The sequence below is a fragment of the Platalea leucorodia genome, assembly GCF_965183815.1.
Source record: "Platalea leucorodia genome assembly, chromosome: 4".
In the NCBI taxonomy this organism is placed as follows: domain Eukaryota; kingdom Metazoa; phylum Chordata; class Aves; order Pelecaniformes; family Threskiornithidae; genus Platalea; species Platalea leucorodia.
This window is the reverse complement of record NC_138826.1, coordinates 71,899,264-71,916,579: the sequence shown is the minus strand read 5'-3', so window position 1 is coordinate 71,916,579 and position 17,316 is coordinate 71,899,264. Positions and strand designations below refer to the sequence as shown.

Below are 17,316 nucleotides of genomic sequence, written 5' to 3'. Positions count from 1 at the left end.
AATGAGTCAGAAGAACATGTCATATCACAACATGATAACTTTTATTTCTGTTCTAATATGGTGAAAATTCATATGTCATCTAGGCTACCCGGTCAAACCTGAGACAAATGGATAGTTTTGTGAGCAGCAAAAAAATCAGTGCTTGATTTCCTGTGAACTTTCATTGAATTACATAAGTATTCTTTAACTCTGCATATGGCTATGAAGTAACCTTCCTGTTACAGAAGCTGTAGGAATGAGAATTTTATAGGAGTATTAGGGCAGTAGTCAAGCTGCTTTGTTTGATTCTGAATGTTGGCTGACAACATTTTTTTATTATTTTAATGTTTTTATTATTATTTTTTAGAAAACTAAACTTTAGGCTGTGCTCCTGCATGCCTCTTCTTGGCAGCAGCCACCTCGGGCCATTTGTTCTGGCCAATTACTGCCACCTCTTGGCCACTGCACAGTTGTTTATGTGGTGCTGCGGCTGATCAGGGAACTGATCTGACTGAAGAAGTAGCCCAGTGGAAAAAGCTATTTTTCAGTCAGATTAGTTTCCTTGTCTGCATCGTGGTGTAGGTGCCCAAAAAGTTATGCCACCAGAACGGAGGAAGCAGGGATGCAAATACAGTTGACCAAGAGCTGGGATTGCTTAAGCCAGTTCGTACCTGTCCTAGTGATCATTCAGTGATAGCATGACTTGACTTGGCAAACTGCTGAGATTCGGCACCGACAGGGAGGTGGTGGGGAGGCAGAGAGTGAAGCCTCAGCCTTTCAACAGTACAGGGTCATACGCTTTATCGTACGTACCTGCACTCAGTGATACGAGTTACTTTCCCTACTGGTCTCAAGTGCGATTCAGTAAGGAATCTGAGCCCATCTCAAGAGTTTTTGTTGCTGGGGAAAGGGCTGGTCCTGCTCGTCCCTCTCCTTTCCCTTACTTCTAGCCATGAGACCTTGTCCCCCCAATATGATTCTTCTGGTAGTCTTTTCGCCATGTAGTTGAGTTGTTCCATTTATAAACCCAGGAGAAAAGTAACTCTGTTTTTCTGAGTTTATTTGCCTCAATTTAGCAAAAGGAGGGGAGAGGGTACAAATTATCTTTTAGATCAGCTGAGTTATCTCATGGCATTCTGTTGAGCTGTAGCTTCATATATGTTTTAAGCCAGTTTTAAGAACCGTGTAAGGCTCATCATGTGGGAATGTTTCAAAGCTGCATCAGGGGAGATTGAGACTTCACATGAGGAAGCATTTCTTTACCAAGAGGGTGGTCAAACACTGGAGCTGGCTTCCTAGAGAGGTGTTCGATGCCCCAAGCCTGTCAGTGTTTAAGAGCCATTCGGATAATGCTCTTAATATGCTTTAACTTTTGGTCAGCCCTGAAGCGGTCAGGCAGTTGGACTAGATGATAGTTGTAGGTTCCTTCCAACTGAAATACTTTATTCTATTCTGCACCTTGTGTCCACCCCTTTGTCCTGTGTGCCACTACCCCAACTATTTCCCCATTTCCGTTTTCTGATTTTGAGTGCAAGTATTTGTGTTGCTGTATGGTGGATTGCATTGAGAGTAGGATTCAGAATAAATCTCACTTTGGGAGGATGGATAGAATCAGGCTAAATTGAGCAGGGGAAGGCTGGAACTTGTAGTGGCTGTTTTGTGTGTAACTGTTTTGAGGTTGGCTTCGGAGTTGCTGTAATGCAGCTGTCATTAGGAGGTATATTTTGGCTCTTTCTGGTGCTTCTTTTTGTGCTGGTACTAGCCTTCCAACTGAAATTTATTTTTTGTAAATTTTCAGTCAGATGGGTTCATTAATCCTACTTGCTGTCCAGCTGTGTACGCAGTAGGTACCAAGAATGAGCAGACACAGGACGAGTAGGTGGGAGAGCAGAACAAGCCCTTTTGGCTAGAGCCCAAACTAAATGGGTTAAAATAACTAGGTAATTATAGCCAAGTATTTCCTTTCATCTGCTACCTGGTGTTATGAAAACTGGAGAACTGAAGTCTTGGTAAGAGCTATCTTAGTGAGGAAACCCCACCTGAAAAATAATCCTCTGTTGCCGGTTGTAGAGAGAGGTCCAAGCAGCCTGCTCAGGAGCTGGAGTGTTCCCAGAGGCAAAGCTTGCTTAAATGTATGCCATAACACAGCTATAGAAGAGTTCAAGTCAGACTGCATAGTGTGCTTTAAACACAGTGCTTGTGTGACTTGCAGTATCCCAGACCTTCCCACCGTTTAAACCATTTGCATGGCTACTAACGGAACAGTGCCACAGCTTTAGCAGCCACTTGATGCATTTAATACTACCATAGAGCGTTAACAGGTTTACACCAGGCCAGGGTCTTTTTGAGTTAGATATCTTTTCCAAAAGCTGTGCGATACGAATGCTAGAGTACTAAAGAATGAAGAACCTGAATGGTGGTAGAGAGAGAGGGAACAGCTGCTTGATAAGGGCATTTGCAAATACAGTATTTAATCCTGTTACAAAGGAGAGTGGCTGCTGGCTTTTCCATTCAGAGGCTTTAATGGTTGGATCGCACAGGAAGTGAAGAGAGTGTTGGATTCACAAGAAGTGAATCTGGTGACATCTAGGTCATGATTTAATTCATCATATGTAATTCATGCCACAGGAGGTGTCTTGGTGGGCAGATCTGTATTGCCTGAATTGGAATTTAGTACAATGCTAGACTAAGTCCTGAAAAACTTGTATGCAGTTTTTTAATCAACAAAAGTTTCTTTTTTTTTTTTTTGTAAGTCAAAACAAGGTTATTGTAACACAATGGTTGCTTGTGTCATATTCTTCCTTTTTTAAAAACAAACAAACCAACCAGAAATTGGGTACTGAGGCTAATAGGAGGCCGAGAAAGTGCAATATGTTTGTCTCCTGATACCCACTTTATCAGGTCTCGAACTTAAAAAACTTTCCTTTGGGCAAAAAGCTTCTAATGGTTTTAATTTTAGCTTGATCTAATACAAGAGAAAAAGCTTGTTTTGTAAGTGTGGGACCAAAAAACACTTCAAAAAGACATTGTTATGTATGGAGTTTATCCCCTTTTAAAACATACTCAGTACGCTGGTTTCTGGGCGAAGTTTCACTTCACTTTCTGAAGTAAAGGGCTACAAAGAGTCTGGCAGGCATCTGTACAAGCAACTGATACACTATATAGCCAGTTTATTTTGTTTTTCAGGGCAGTATGACTGCAATGACTGTATTTTTTCCTTTGGATACAGCTAGGCTTAGACTTCAGGGTAAGTGTCAAACTCTAGTTTCTTTGTACGATGGTGTTTCTGTTCATCTTGGCTTGGGCACTCATAAGGGTGGTTGTAGGGGGACCTGTCTTGCATGAACAGGAATCTTACTTGTGTAACACTAACACAATTTAATCACTAACCCCACTTTTCCAGCTGAAGGTAATTCTTCCTTTTGAAAGTATTGGGCAACCTTTTAATTAGCTGAAAAGGCTGTGTGATGTGTGGCCAGACATGGGTTTTAAATGGTTCTCCAAGACCAAAAAGAAAAATAAAGATGCGAGATTACACAGGATTACATTTGCGTGTTGCTGCTTTTGGCTGCTGAGAACACTTCAAAATGCAGGGGCAGTATCATGAAAAACTAGTCTAGAGTTATTCCTGAGAATGGTTTAAAGGGGAAAGTCAGGGTTAGAACTGGGAGTAGGAATGTCTGATATTTACAAAAATGCAATCTGGGTATAAGCTTTGTTGTTCTAATGCTCTGTCTCCCAATCAAAAGTCACAGAATCACCACACGTTTTAGCACTGTGACTAAAGCATTCTTAAGAGCTAGAGGGAGATCATCAGCCAGGTCGTCAGAAATATGTGGTTGAGAAATTAGCACCATATTGCTGTTGAGCAGCTTTCAACGCAGGAAGAGACATTGTCTTGCTAAGGCTTAGCTGCTTGCAGATTAACTGTAAGAGATTGCTGTGCTAGTGGTGCTAGTCTGGAGTCCAAGGTACAATTCTGAGAGCAGTTAGGCAGGCCCAGTTCTAGTCTCTTACCTATGGTGAATCTACCTTCAGTTCATGTCACAACTATCGGGACAGGAATTGGCAACTGCAGATATTGTGGTGCTGAACAGAACCTGCTAGTTTGGGGAAGAATGAAAAAAGGAAGTAGCATTACCTTGCAAATGAAAATAAGGAGATGCTTTCTGGAATTGCTGCAGAAGTAGGGAATGTCTGTCCTTTACAAGGAAGAAGAAACATGCTCTTCTGGGGTATGTTCAGAATAGGAAGGATAAAGAGTTGAAAATGAGTGCTAAAAATCAGAATAATCTAACAGTTTGATTCTTCTGTTTTCCAGTTGATGAGAAGCGGAAGTCTAAGACAACACCGGCAGTCCTATTGGAAATAATCAAAGAAGAAGGCCTGTGAGTAGATGCTAATTTTTCCTCTTGTCTTCATGTAGGCAAGCTCTAAAACGAATTTGAATTTGCTGTTAAAGTGGAATAGTTAGCCCACATGGACAGATTTTTTTACTTTGAATTAAAATGTCTTCATATAAGTGTGATAAGTCTTACATAATCTTATGTGTTCATCTTTAGCTAATTTGAATTAAGTTTCTTGAGCACCTTATGCAATCAAGCTGTTCAGTGATGTAACTGTGCCTCCATTAGGGAGGTAGCTGTGCCTCCTCAGAAATGCAGGTTTGTACGCAAACGTACCTTCGTGTACCTGATAAACCAGCTGCGTCTGCCTAGATTCTTGGGTGTGTCCATTTCTCATAACCAAGACGAAACTCTTGGAGAGCTGAGCCACTTTCAACAGGAGAATTGAGACATTTCCCAGTTAGAAGTTTTGTCTCCTCCTAAGCACGTGGAAGTAAACAACAAGTGACTCTTTATACTGATGAGAATGAAGATCTATCTAAAAGTAATTAACTTTCATCAATGCTGTGCTTTATTTGCCACATAGTCTGAGCTGAGCTGGCTGGGAAAAACAGTTGTATGTGTGTCTTTGTTACAAGTATTTTCCTAAGTGAATCCCTGGAACTCTTTATGTAGACCAGAGCTTCCAGGACATTAAAGTTGACAAGAGTTTAGCTTGGCCAATAATGTTTTGCCACCTTTGAACTTGAGCAGCTGGCAGTTGTATGCATGAGTACTTCTCAGTCAGTTGGTGATCTCTTGTTCACATTCCCACATTACATTTGTTACATGAGGGTGTCAAGTAAATGTCAATTAAAAAAAAAAAAATAAGTAAAAAAGAAAAATTAAGACGTTAACTGAAATTGGGAGACTGCAAAGCAGTCATCCTACTTCTCCCGTGAAACAGAAAAATCAGTAATTCTGGCAAGAGGTAAACATTTTTTCTTCCAAAGGTATTGGCAAGGCCTGGCTAAGCAATGATACTAGATTTAGAGATGTCTCTGGAATAAAAAAAAACAACAAACCCCCACAACAAATCTGAAATCTGTGATGTAAGATCATAAACATCTTGTTCGCATTAGTATGTAGAATGTTGTCTCATATTACACTTTTGTGATACTGCTTTTCTCATCTAGATGTAACATAAAGCAAATAGTAAAGCTGTTTGATAAAACTCTACAGAAAATCCATTAGCTAAACCTTTCTTTGTGTGCTATCATCCTTTTCTAGGTGATATGAGAGGTGTTCACTGCTGTACACTGAGTTCTTCTTAAGGTTGCAGTTTAGAACACAAACTTAGGTTTTTATTTGTGTGCAGAAGGATTTGTATGTGAACTACAGATGCTAGCACTGACAACTTAAGTCATTGAAATAAACTCATGTTTTTTTGTCATAGTTTCATGTTTTGTACTGTAAGATGTTTCCTTTAAGAACTGCTGGTGATGATTTTCAATATATCAAGCAAAACTAACATTCTCAGTTAGAGGACATCATCCCCAGAGGGACAGTATAGTCAGTTAATTTGTAATTGTAACTGTATGGTTAGCTAAGCCTGTAACTTCAGAAACAGCCCTAATAACACGGTGTATTCCCAGCTACATGGGAGGGAGAAGCACTTGTTGCATTCGAGATGAAAACCTAGCATTTACATCATCAGAACAGTCAGATGCTGCATTTACCAGCCTTGCATCTTTTATGGTCTCCTTGAGAATCCTGTATTACATTCTGTATATTCCCAATATTTTAATCAATACTAAAGAGCCTCCATGATTACTGCCGGTCATTGAGGAGATTTCTTATGCTCTTAACAGTATACCAGTTCTCTACCTGGCCTGTGCAGCTTCAGTGAAGGTGAATATCATTATGCTATTTAGATGGATTGTAGGACATGCTGGGGATGTAGGGCAGTTGTTGAGGTGTCCCTGTTTTACAGGCTCATCAGGCCTGTCAGAGAGGGAAGCCTTGTTAGTCAGCTGTTATGAAATCATTCTTAAGATAGATTTTTTGGCCACACATCACACAGCCTTTTCAGCTAATTAAACAATGACAATTATTCACAACACCTGAAAAATAAGATAGCTGTGAATTATAAGGGGGTATTCAGTTTTTCATCTGTGATTGAGCTAGTTAAATAGGTAATGTCTTTTTCTCACCTACCTGATGGATTTGCTGTAGGCTTTGCTGCAAGGCATTTATTAGAAATTCCTCCCACCTGCATATCTCATGCCCCAGGTTGCATCCTGTGGAAGACTATCCTTGGTGGATATGAATTTCGGTAACTAGTCTTCCATCTTTAAATTTTATGTGAGAATCCAGACAGATTTTTTTTTTTTTTTCTTCCTTACTCTAGGTTTGGTTTTTATTATTATTTCATATTGAAGGAGTAGTTATCTTAAATTTTTTTTCCAGCTATGTTAAGCATTGCTTTGTTTCCTTGGAGACAGGAGCATCTCTTTACTGAGGTGTTATCTTTTGTATTGGACTGACAACTCCATTTCTCAGCAAAGATGGCAATTCCCCTCATGCCTTGGTATGTTTTAGTATATGATTTGAACTGACTGTATCAGTCTGTATGCTAACATACATACTCCAAAATATATCCATCCCCTGGATGTTTGTAGCTCATTGCTGGCTGTTGGTAGAGAGCAATTACGGTGGTAATACTCACTTTTGGAGTGAGTGAGCCCCAAGCTTCTCACTGTAAATATGTTTATAATTCATAGTAATCAGGAATAATTCCATTGAAAAGGAGCTGTAGAGGTACAATATAAGTGCTTAGGGTTTTTTATGGTACAGTCAGGAGTTAGTACAGTATGATTTGTTACTATTAATGATAAAGTCATATCTAGTTAGTATTGTATGTAGTATACAGTATTGTATCTCTGGCACCTTCCACCGACATGTAAAATCAAACAGATCACATGAATACTTTGCTGATCCCTTACCATGACTCTTTCCTCTCCATTAGGTTGGCACCATATCGAGGATGGTTCCCTGTTATCTCCAGCCTTTGCTGCTCCAATTTTGTTTATTTTTATACATTTAACAGTCTTAAAGCTCTCTGGGTCAAAGGTCAGCATTCAACCACTGGAAAAGACTTGGTTCTTGGGGTTGTTGCAGGTAATACTTAAATCTCAATTTCATCAAAAATGTATTTTTAGTATATTCTATCTAATGTTTTTCTTATGAAGTCCACTGGAGGTCACACTGAGTGCTTACGCCTCCCACTGTATGCAGACCTGCTTTGTTGTACAGCTCTGATTGCTCTTCTGTGTCCTTCCCACCTCATAAGTAGGTGCATAAACTGTTGTGAATTCTGGCACACAGCACAGTACTGTTGCAGTCTACTATTTTATTTGTGTGTGGTGTGTTGTTTACCATGGTATATGAACATCATCTTTTAGATGTTGAAGACAAGTGGCAGGGAGAGGTGATAGTTTTTTCAAAAGGAAAAATATATGCCAATTCTGAAATATTTTTGATTAGGATAAGTAAGAGCTTTTAATGTAAGGATTTGGGTGCCAGTTTTCAGACTTCTTTTTGGATCATCATCTGCAAGTGACAGTAAGTCCCTAGATGTATGCAAGCACAGTGGGAACTTTATGTTCTATTTCATCCCTTCCTCTCATGTGGATGCTGTAGTGGCTTCTTTGAAGGGATGATGACACTAATGGCTTTTTTAGCAAATCCATTGTGAAAAATTACTACTGTGTGTCTGTGTTTGCTTGTACTATTCTGCAGGAACAATTGCTCATGCAACCACACTGAAACAAGCTGATTTAAAAAAACTGTCAAAAAAAAAAAAAAGCCTGTGTTTATTTGGGGGGGGTGGTAAGGTGTTGGTGTTTGTTTACTTTTTGCTAGTTTCTTGTACTTCCAGTGTGTAGGCACAATGAATAGCTAAATAGTTGGGGGGAAAGTAAGGAAAGAAATTCTTAACTTGACTTTATCACTAGGAGAAACTTTCTTATAATTACATTCTGGAACAAAGGCTGCAGGAATTAGAGTAATAGCTTGTCAGTTAAATGACTTCTTCAATGTCCATAGTTTATATCCTTATAATGGAATAATATCTGGTGTAAATTGAAAAATTCCACTTGAGGTGTTTACTAATTCTCCCTACCCATCTCTCATTCCTCATACTGGTAGCAAATACAGATTGGAAAAATATATTAAAAAAAATTACCTTTCCAGTCTGGAAAATAAAGTTTTATGACTTCTTCTTTAACTGAGTCTGGGTGAAAAATTACAAGTATATTGTGCTCTAATGTGTTACTCCATAATATATTCACATTGACTTTGGTTAAGAGAGATTAATGTGGCTTACCTTTTCTAGTGTCTGATTTTGCTCAAAACTTGAGAGCTGATTGTAGTCTGAAATATAGTTATGTTTATATTCTGCTTTTCTGAACCCTCTTAAAGGAAAAGAACGAACAGGCACAACGTAGGTAGTAAAGTTTCACCTTTTTCAGATTTACTGTTCTTGATAGTGATAGACTGTGTCCATCTCAGTGTAATGAAATAATTCAGTCTGTCACTGAGACTCCTACCAAAGCAAGCAGGGTAGAAGCAAATGCTAATTTCTGTGATGCAGAAATATTAATAAGAAAGATCAGAAGCTTGTTTTTACATGGTTACTTCAAAGTAACTGCCTCGGTCATTACTGAACAGGAAAGACCTGTACCAGGTGATTGCAGAAATAATGTCACTTAGTCCTTCTCCCTGTTGCTTTAGGACTCTACTTTGCAGCACTTCTTTGTGGCAGCCTTATGTGTGTCCATTTCTCCTTCCTCATCCTACTTTCTGATACTCAACTTTCAAACTTTACTGTTGGGGTTTGTTATTGTGTGTAATCTCTTGCCGTTTCTAAGCCTCACAAAATATTTGCAGAATCCTTTGTTTTCCACCTTAAGTGTACTTAGTGACTCTAGAAACTAGATATTCTCATTGTTTTGGCAGTGTAGGAGCTCTCTTCTGGTAATCAAGCTGCATGCATTTATCTGTTCTGATCTCTCCTCATAAAATAATCCTTCTAACCTTATCACTCTGTGTTTCTTTCCGAAAGTAGGCAGGCAGCAAGTCATCATGGAGTGAAGTAGGGCATGAAAAAGTAGAGTATCTTGTGCTCCAGTGTGGTGTAGTATGCAGAAAAGTAACAAGTTCACTTAAGATTCCTTCAACATGTTCATATTTGGTGTGTTTTGTTGTTTGGTGTTTTTGGGGGGGGGGGGGGGTTTGTTTTGTTTTGGGGAGGAGTAGCAGAAATGTCTTCCAACTGCATGCAGTCTGCTGACAACTAATTCATGGTGGAGCTGTGCTGGGGAATAGCTGAAGTAGCTTATTACGAATTACCAGTTTACTTTTGATGTTGTGCTGTGTTAATTTTCCCTGCTCTTTCTACCAGTAATTTCAGTAGTATGTGAATTGGGATAAAAGGGGATCTGATAGAAGACCAGATAGATAGAAGAAATCTTCTGGTTCTGGCTGATTTTCTTTGTGCTGTGTTTTATGTTAGGTGTAGTTAATGTCCTGTTGACCACTCCTCTTTGGGTAGTGAACACGCGTCTGAAGCTGCAGGGAGCAAAATTTAGAAATGAAGACATTGTACCAACCAATTATAAAGGCATAATAGGTAAGCACCTGTTGTTTTCAGCCAAAGAGAAGTTCATTAAATGAAATATATCAAGGACTCTGAATTTTGAAGACTTTTATTCATGTAACCGATTTCACCCTGGAATCTCTATGCTTCCCTATTGCTTTGCAGTCATGAGTTTTACAGGAAACTGGACTTGGCCATTTCTGATGGTGATTAAGAGTTTGTAGTATGCACACCTGTAACTAAAATTCCTTTTGCAAAGGCAGGTGTCTTATCATACAAATCCTGGAGTAGTAGTGAGCCCAGTGAGATGGTAGCTGGGAGTCTGAGTTTGGACAGATAATCTGCAAATGAAACTTCACTCACCTTAATCTCTTAATCACCCACATGTTCAGACTGTCTTCATTTTAAAAATAAATAAATAAATATTGTTTTTGTTTTGAAGAAGGTTTGGAAGACCTTAGTGTTGATGCTGAGCTTGTACTAAAAAGAGCGGAGTGTCTGTGCAGATGATAAGCTTTGTTTACGTTATTGGTGATGTGAGCAAGAACCTTCTTTGTCACTATTTTTCCATTAACTTCCGGATTAGAATAAAAGATAAAAAAGTTGCATAAAAGATGGCAGTGGATTTTTATACACTTTGAATATTAGGCTTTAAGTGTAACTTTTCTTGTCTTCTACAGTTACAATTTTGTACTCAAAATTTTGATGATTTTTTTTTTTTCCCCCCACCTTTCTTCTCAGATGCCTTTCATCAGATAATACGAGATGAAGGAGTCTTAGCTTTATGGAATGGTACTTTCCCCTCCTTGCTGCTGGTCTTCAATCCTGCCATACAGTTCATGTTTTATGAAGGCTTTAAACGGAAGCTTTTGAAAAAGCAGCTGCAAGTGAGTATGTTTTGAGGGCAAGTGATGGACATGCTCTGTTATAAGACAGATTCTTTGACATGCTTTACTTGAGCAAATTCAGAAATGTAGATTTGGTTTTGGTTCTTCTGTTTTTGAGGGGTTTGTTTTGAGTTAGTGTATCTTCTAAAAAAGTTCCATCATCGTGAAGTGAGACGTGAATCTTTCATGTCCCTAGGGAAGATACTCCTGTGATAAATTCCTCTTCCTGTAAAAATAAAACTGCACCTCTTGTCCACATTTGTTTTGATTTGTTCACAGGTCTCAATGTAGATATTTCAATTCTAATAATCTGTTTTTAAGCATGTATATACAGACTGTTTTGAAGTCACCTCTTAACCCTTTCTCTAGTAAATCAAGTATATCGAGCCTTTAAATTATCACAGATTTGTTCTGGACCCTGTCATTTTAATAACACTTTTTTCCTGAAGCCCTCAATTTTTCAATATCCTTTGTCCAAGGATGGAGACTAGGATTGAACATATAGCATTGCAACCGTACCTCCCCGATTCTCTAAGGAGAGGTAGAATCACTTTTCTGTCCCTGCTTTACAGTCCCCTTCTTTATTCTTTTTCTTTTTTCTCTACATCAGATATAGCATCTCACCCAAACTCATGTTCCTTTTATGTTCTAGCACATTGAAAAGCATTTCTGTTACATTTTAGGATAATGTCATAACATATTATATGTTTAAGCTGCAGTGCTTTGCTGTTAGTTTGTGACTTCAGAATGCCTTTGGCTGTATTAAAATGTTAGATCATATCAATATGTTACAAAGCCATCTTGTTTTTCCTCAAGACAGTGAAATTATTTTTACATGAGATTTTGCATCATAAATAAGGCTTGGGTTTTTAACCATCTTTAGTCAATACTGCAGCTGTAGCACTCTGTGCCTGATGGATCTACCCAGTTACATTATGGATAATACGTTTTTTGAGTGATGAGCTGAGCTTCCCTCTGCATTGTTATTTGCCTGTTGGCTAACTGCTATATTTATTTCTTGTGTTTCTTTTAAATGACTTAATTCTACCTTAAATTAGGGCGTGTTTTGTCCATGATCAGTGGAGAGGGAAAATACTTTTTTCCCCTAGCAATGGTCATTTTTATTTTGGACAATGTTTTTCTTTCTATTTGATCTTTTCCTGATCGTCTTAAGTATATCAGATTGACTTTTTAAAGATGTGCATGTGTGTGCATACTTCTGATTGCAATCAACATATTTTGCAAATTTGGAGTGTGTTTTGATATGGGTGCCTATTTATTTTCAGTGATGAATTCACACTGTTAGACTGAGATGCACTGTAATCAGCTCAGGCTATAACAATGTATTTGGTGCATCGTGGAACATTGTGGGCTTTGGAGGTGAGGATGGACTTCCAGCAGGTGTTCTTAACTAATAGGGGATGAGATTTTTAGCCTACATCATCAAGACTAAAATTCTGCCTGGTAGCGTAGTGATCATGTCTCAGGATTATAGAGTGATGTTCAAGGAGTCTTTCACTGTCACCTTTTCACAAGTGCCATGTGACTTGTTAGTTTAAATGTTGCAAAAGCTGAAATGCTTATTGATTGATGGGATGTTTAAATGCTACTTCCCTATCTTTTGTTTACTCTCAGTGCTTTAAATTGGTCTAGTTGCATGGATTTATCTCCACTATGTTTTAGTAACCTGGTTATAGTGAGAAATGCAAAAGCTTGTGAGCACGTAGAAGTTACAAATAAACTTTAGTTGTGGGAAAGTAAGTTGGTTGAACTATAACTCTCTAAAACGAGAAGACCCAGAGACTTCATGAAATCTATGTGTCAAGGATACTTAGATAACCTGGTAGCAGTTACCGGTACAGAATCCCCAAACACATAGGGGTAACTGGCTGTTTGATACTATGTAGAAGTAATATGTCCTTTATCTGTTGAACAGCTCACATCTTTGGATGCTTTTGTCATTGGTGCAATAGCCAAAGCAATTGCCACCACGCTCACTTATCCTCTGCAGACAGTACAGTCAATTCTGCGGGTAAGTAATAATTTCATTTCAGGGTAACTGCCTCTGACTTGTTCTGTATAATGCAAGCCCTGTTCATATGGCTTGTTTTTCTTTGTGTTAATGAACCCAGCATTTCGTGAGCTGCTTTTGCAGGTCACTGATAAGGATGCCTCTTGTCTTTGATCCTGTACTGACAGATTCTGATAGAACTTGGTATTACCGGTGCACATTTGTTTCAAGTAGCTGGTAGGATTGACAACATTGGTACAGTGCCTCACAGAAGCTGATGTACCATACTGCTTTTAGGCACTACAAAAATGTACATTTACTTCTTTGAATATAAATAGAAAATGTGTCAAGTGGGAAGTTTAAAATTAAATCCTCTAAACCCAGTTTGATTCCAGATGACCTAGTGTAATCCAAAAAAAGTTCTATTCATAGGTTTTGTTTTATTTGGATGATGGCCTGACCTTGTCAGTAGCCAGAATGTGATTCATCAGGGGGAGATGAGCTCCCTCGTAAATAATATCTTTAACCACTTGCCCGGCCTTGTACGCTAATTGTGGTGGTAATGGAAACACTTGCATTTATTCTGACTTGCAATTTGTATGTATGCTGGATAATGCTGCTACCTTCAGTATGTACCAATATTGTTGTAATATTGAAACAAAACAAATCGGGGGGGGGGGGGGGGAGAGACCTGACCATACATAAGCAAGCATATTGTAGTTTAATTTCTATGCTTTTTAATCTATTTTTGTAAGTTGTTTCTTGATTATTTTTCCAACAGTTAAATATTAATAAATGTTTCCACATGAAATATAGTGCTATTTTCCTAAGTAAGGAGAAGCCCTAACATGCGTGTATGGTAAAGCCATTATATATGTTCTAAAACTTGTATAAATTTGGAGAATTAGTTGAATTACTGAACACAAGCCTTCCATGCTAAGGATATCACTTTTCAGATTTGTCTAATAGAGGGCTTTTCTTGTTAACTGTTCATCTGGAAAAAGTTATTTTCATGCAAATTTTGTAATTATTTTAGTTTTTCTTCTCTGTAATTAGAGTGGACTAAATGCATTTTGATTTTTGATCGCCTGCAAAAAGATAGTTTGGATGCTTTATTTCAAACTAACAGGACTTGAATATATTTACTGTGTGGTTGCTGCTGCCCTGAAAAGATGCTAGGTAAAACTTGTGTGCCTGCACAGCTTTCTACTTCACCCTGATGATGCACAAAATGGCATCCACATTGTAGATGTGTCAGCCACATTGTAGTTTTGTCAGCAGTCGTTTTTTCTGAAGGTTTTCTAACTTCTGATGATCAGCTGAGCTAATGCCTTCATTCAATGTCTTACCCTGTTTTAACAGCCTGGACGCGTCTCAGGAGTTAAACTAGTAACACAGACTTCTATTACTGAAGTGACAGATACAGAAAAACATTTAAGCAAATTTAGCTTTGTTGGGATAAGTTGCAACATCAGTCTGTTTTTAATTTGTGATGCTTTTTCTGCTGGTGTGAAGGAGAACTGGATGGAAAGTTGGAGTGCTCTATTTTAGGTTTAGCCTTGCACAGCAGTACAATTTTCACGGGGCTACCTCAATGTAACAGCTTCAACCCTTGTTCCTTTCCACGGTTGCTATAGAAATGGTTACGATCTTGTGACTATTACTTCATATTTTGTCTGTCTCCTTTTGGCTTTTTGAACAAAATTCTTCTGTCTCTTGGTGACAGTGTCATTCTTTAAAAAGAGGGCAGCTCTGGTAAGTTGTGCTGCCAGCTTGATGTACTAACCAGCTGCTGCTTACTGCTCACCGCAGCTGAAGTCAGCTAGTTTGCTGCTGGCTTGCCTGAGCAGTGATAAGTTGCCTTTCTGCTAGAGCACAGCTAAGCATCAGTGTCCTGGTGGTGGTGGGGTTCTTCTCACAGTGGGCCACTGTGAAATAAAGTGGCCCATATGCTGCTTCTCTGTGCCAGTCCACCCTCTCCCTGTGATGGTGGGGAATACAAGAACCCTATCTCTAGTTCTGCGGTCACTAGGGGTGACTTCTTTCCCTTTGCTCTATGAAAGAAGTAATAGCCAGAAATCCTGGACGCTTCTGGCAAGAACAGCAGGAACATGCGTCTGTGATACCTGTGTTGTCCAGTTCAAACTTGCAATACTTCATAATGTGTTTTCTAATCTAAAGCTAGCATTGTTATATTTGATGAATTTTTTGTCACTCAGAGTAAGTGAAGTTTAAAAAAAAAAGTTATGAATAAAGGTTTAGTATTTTCAGAAATAACATTCCACATGAAGTGTACTTTGTATAGTTGTGGGGTTTTTTGAAACAATTTTAGCAGATTTACTCACAAGCTAATACAAGCTCGATATAATTAATAAAAACTTACACATCATAATTAAATTCTGTCATCAAATTACGAGTACAGAACTCTTTTCAACCTTAAACCTTTAGAAACTTACTATTGTTTGAAAGTTCAGAGTTGTTTGTAATGAAGTCTCTACACCTTCGCTTTCAACTTTTTGGCAAAGCACTCTTGCTTCCATATAATGAACAGTAGTCCTGTGTAATTGATAGTGGTAAGCAGCTTCCAGCCTTGCCATTTGGTATGTCTATCTCCTTTTCAGTCATTAAAAATACATGGCACTGGTGTTACTTATTATGCAGTGAAAATGTTCTTTAGCCTATGTGTTGGTAAACAGTGGATAAATTAAATTTGCCTCTAGAGAAATAGCAATACTGTTAATGTTCTTGGTGATCCTGGGTAAAAAAGTTCTTTTTAAAGCTTTTTTTCTCTAGTGTAGAGAATGCTACTCCCTGTGGGAAGTCATCTGCAGTAAGCAGTGAAGTATTGACATCCTGGGGAGAAATCAACGTTTCCCCCCCCCCCCCCCCCGCCTTGATGAACCTTTGTTTGCAGTACAAAAATAGTCCAATGGTGGGGAAGAGAGGAGAAGGAAGCACCTAATCATGGTGTAGCTTGGAAGCCTATGAGTAATCTGGGCAGTGACTGGCCTTGTAACTTGGAACCTAGTTAGCAATTTTTTTGGGGGTGTGTCTGAGTCTTTGACAGTAATCCTTAACATTAATTTATCAATATCAAACGAGTTAGTTGCTGATGAGAAGATCACAGGTTGTGAGCACGTATTTGCCTAATAAAGGGAGATTTCCAATGGCATTCTGTTGCTGCTGTTTCCGAGTTCTTAAGACATATAGCAAAGGGACCTGTGTCATCCTGGCATTTCTGAACTGCCTAAATCTGCTTGCATGCTCTACCTACTGTCAGTGGTAACTTCTCACGCCTAAGAAGTAGCAGTTGCCCGAGTAAGTTCTGGGAGAACTCATCCACAGGCAGTTGCTCAAGTTCACCTTTCTTAGCACAGAAGTATAATACAGGCTTCAAAAGCTATTTGGCTATGTTGTTATAAATACAAGTGTGGCAACCCTTGTATATTAATAATTCATAGCTGCAGCTTGCTGACAGTACTATCGACCTGTATCAGATAAGAGTATCGATGAACGCTAGAAAAGGAGTTGCTGAAATTGCTAGTTTAACTCTGAGACATAGAATTGCAGCAGCAGCTATCATGTCTACTGAAAAACGGTTTGGGGATAAGCAAATGCAGTGAGTAAAAGAGAAGTATTATTTAGGCCAGGTAGGTGGATCAAACCATTTTGGATTCTTCCACAGCAGTTCACATGTAAATGTTTTGCTCAAAGACCACTGCTGGGCAGATAAATTTTGGGTTCAGCTATGTAATCTCAATGTAATAATGGTTTGCAGATGTATGAGGCTTTGAATCTTTGTTAAATGAAAGCTGAGCCAGCCAGAAAGAACTTGCTTTGAATGTCATATCCCTACTAAGACTCTGCAAATTATGCTTTTGAGATCTTGAAAACCGTTTCCTACAGAGCAACTGAAAGAGAGCAGATATGGCCACATGTAGCACTTTCTTAGAATCCGTCTTAAAACGAAAACAAATTATTGTAGCACATACCATTTTACTGCTTGCTGTGTGAAGTTCAATAGTATGAGCTTTGGCCTCAGTTCTTCACTGATGGCTAGTATAACCTGGCAAATGCTAAGAGGTTTAAGATAGGCTCTCCAGATTTTATGCATGTGTTAGGTTCTCTGCCTAGAACCATGGGGAAATAGTACAACAAAATGCTCTTCCCTTTTTTTTTTTTTTTTTTTTTTTTCCCCTCCCCAGTTTGGACGCCACAGGTTGAACCCAGAGAACCGAACGCTAGGCAGTCTTAGAAACGTTCTTTACCTTCTTCAGCAGAGAGTGAGGTGAGCTTTCTGGTTTTTTTCTAACGTGATACAGAAGACTTGAGTATTACTAATGTTGAAAATATTGCTAGATCTGACTTTTGTTTCTTTTTGCCCCCCTTAAATTGGCATTTGAGTCAACCTGTTTTTTGTAATATATTGCAGGATAAGTACACAAAACCAGATTC

At 38.7% G+C, this 17,316-nt stretch overlaps 1 protein-coding gene across 5 annotated transcripts in view; it reads left to right on the top strand.

The window, feature by feature from the left end:
- LOC309589329 (peroxisomal membrane protein PMP34) overlaps positions 1-17,316 on the top strand; it is a 51,832-nt gene that overhangs the window by 33,579 nt on the left and 937 nt on the right. For all 5 annotated transcript variants that reach the window (XM_082309364.1, XM_082309365.1, XM_082309366.1 and 2 more), the window contains 7 exons: positions 3,166-3,226; positions 4,301-4,367; positions 7,333-7,484; positions 9,880-9,996; positions 10,705-10,850; positions 12,787-12,882; positions 17,067-17,149. In XM_082309364.1, coding sequence (XP_082165490.1) covers positions 3,166-3,226; positions 4,301-4,367; positions 7,333-7,484; positions 9,880-9,996; positions 10,705-10,850; positions 12,787-12,882; positions 17,067-17,149 — 722 coding nt within the window. The remainder of the gene's footprint in view (positions 1-3,165; positions 3,227-4,300; positions 4,368-7,332; positions 7,485-9,879; positions 9,997-10,704; positions 10,851-12,786; positions 12,883-17,066; positions 17,150-17,316) is intronic.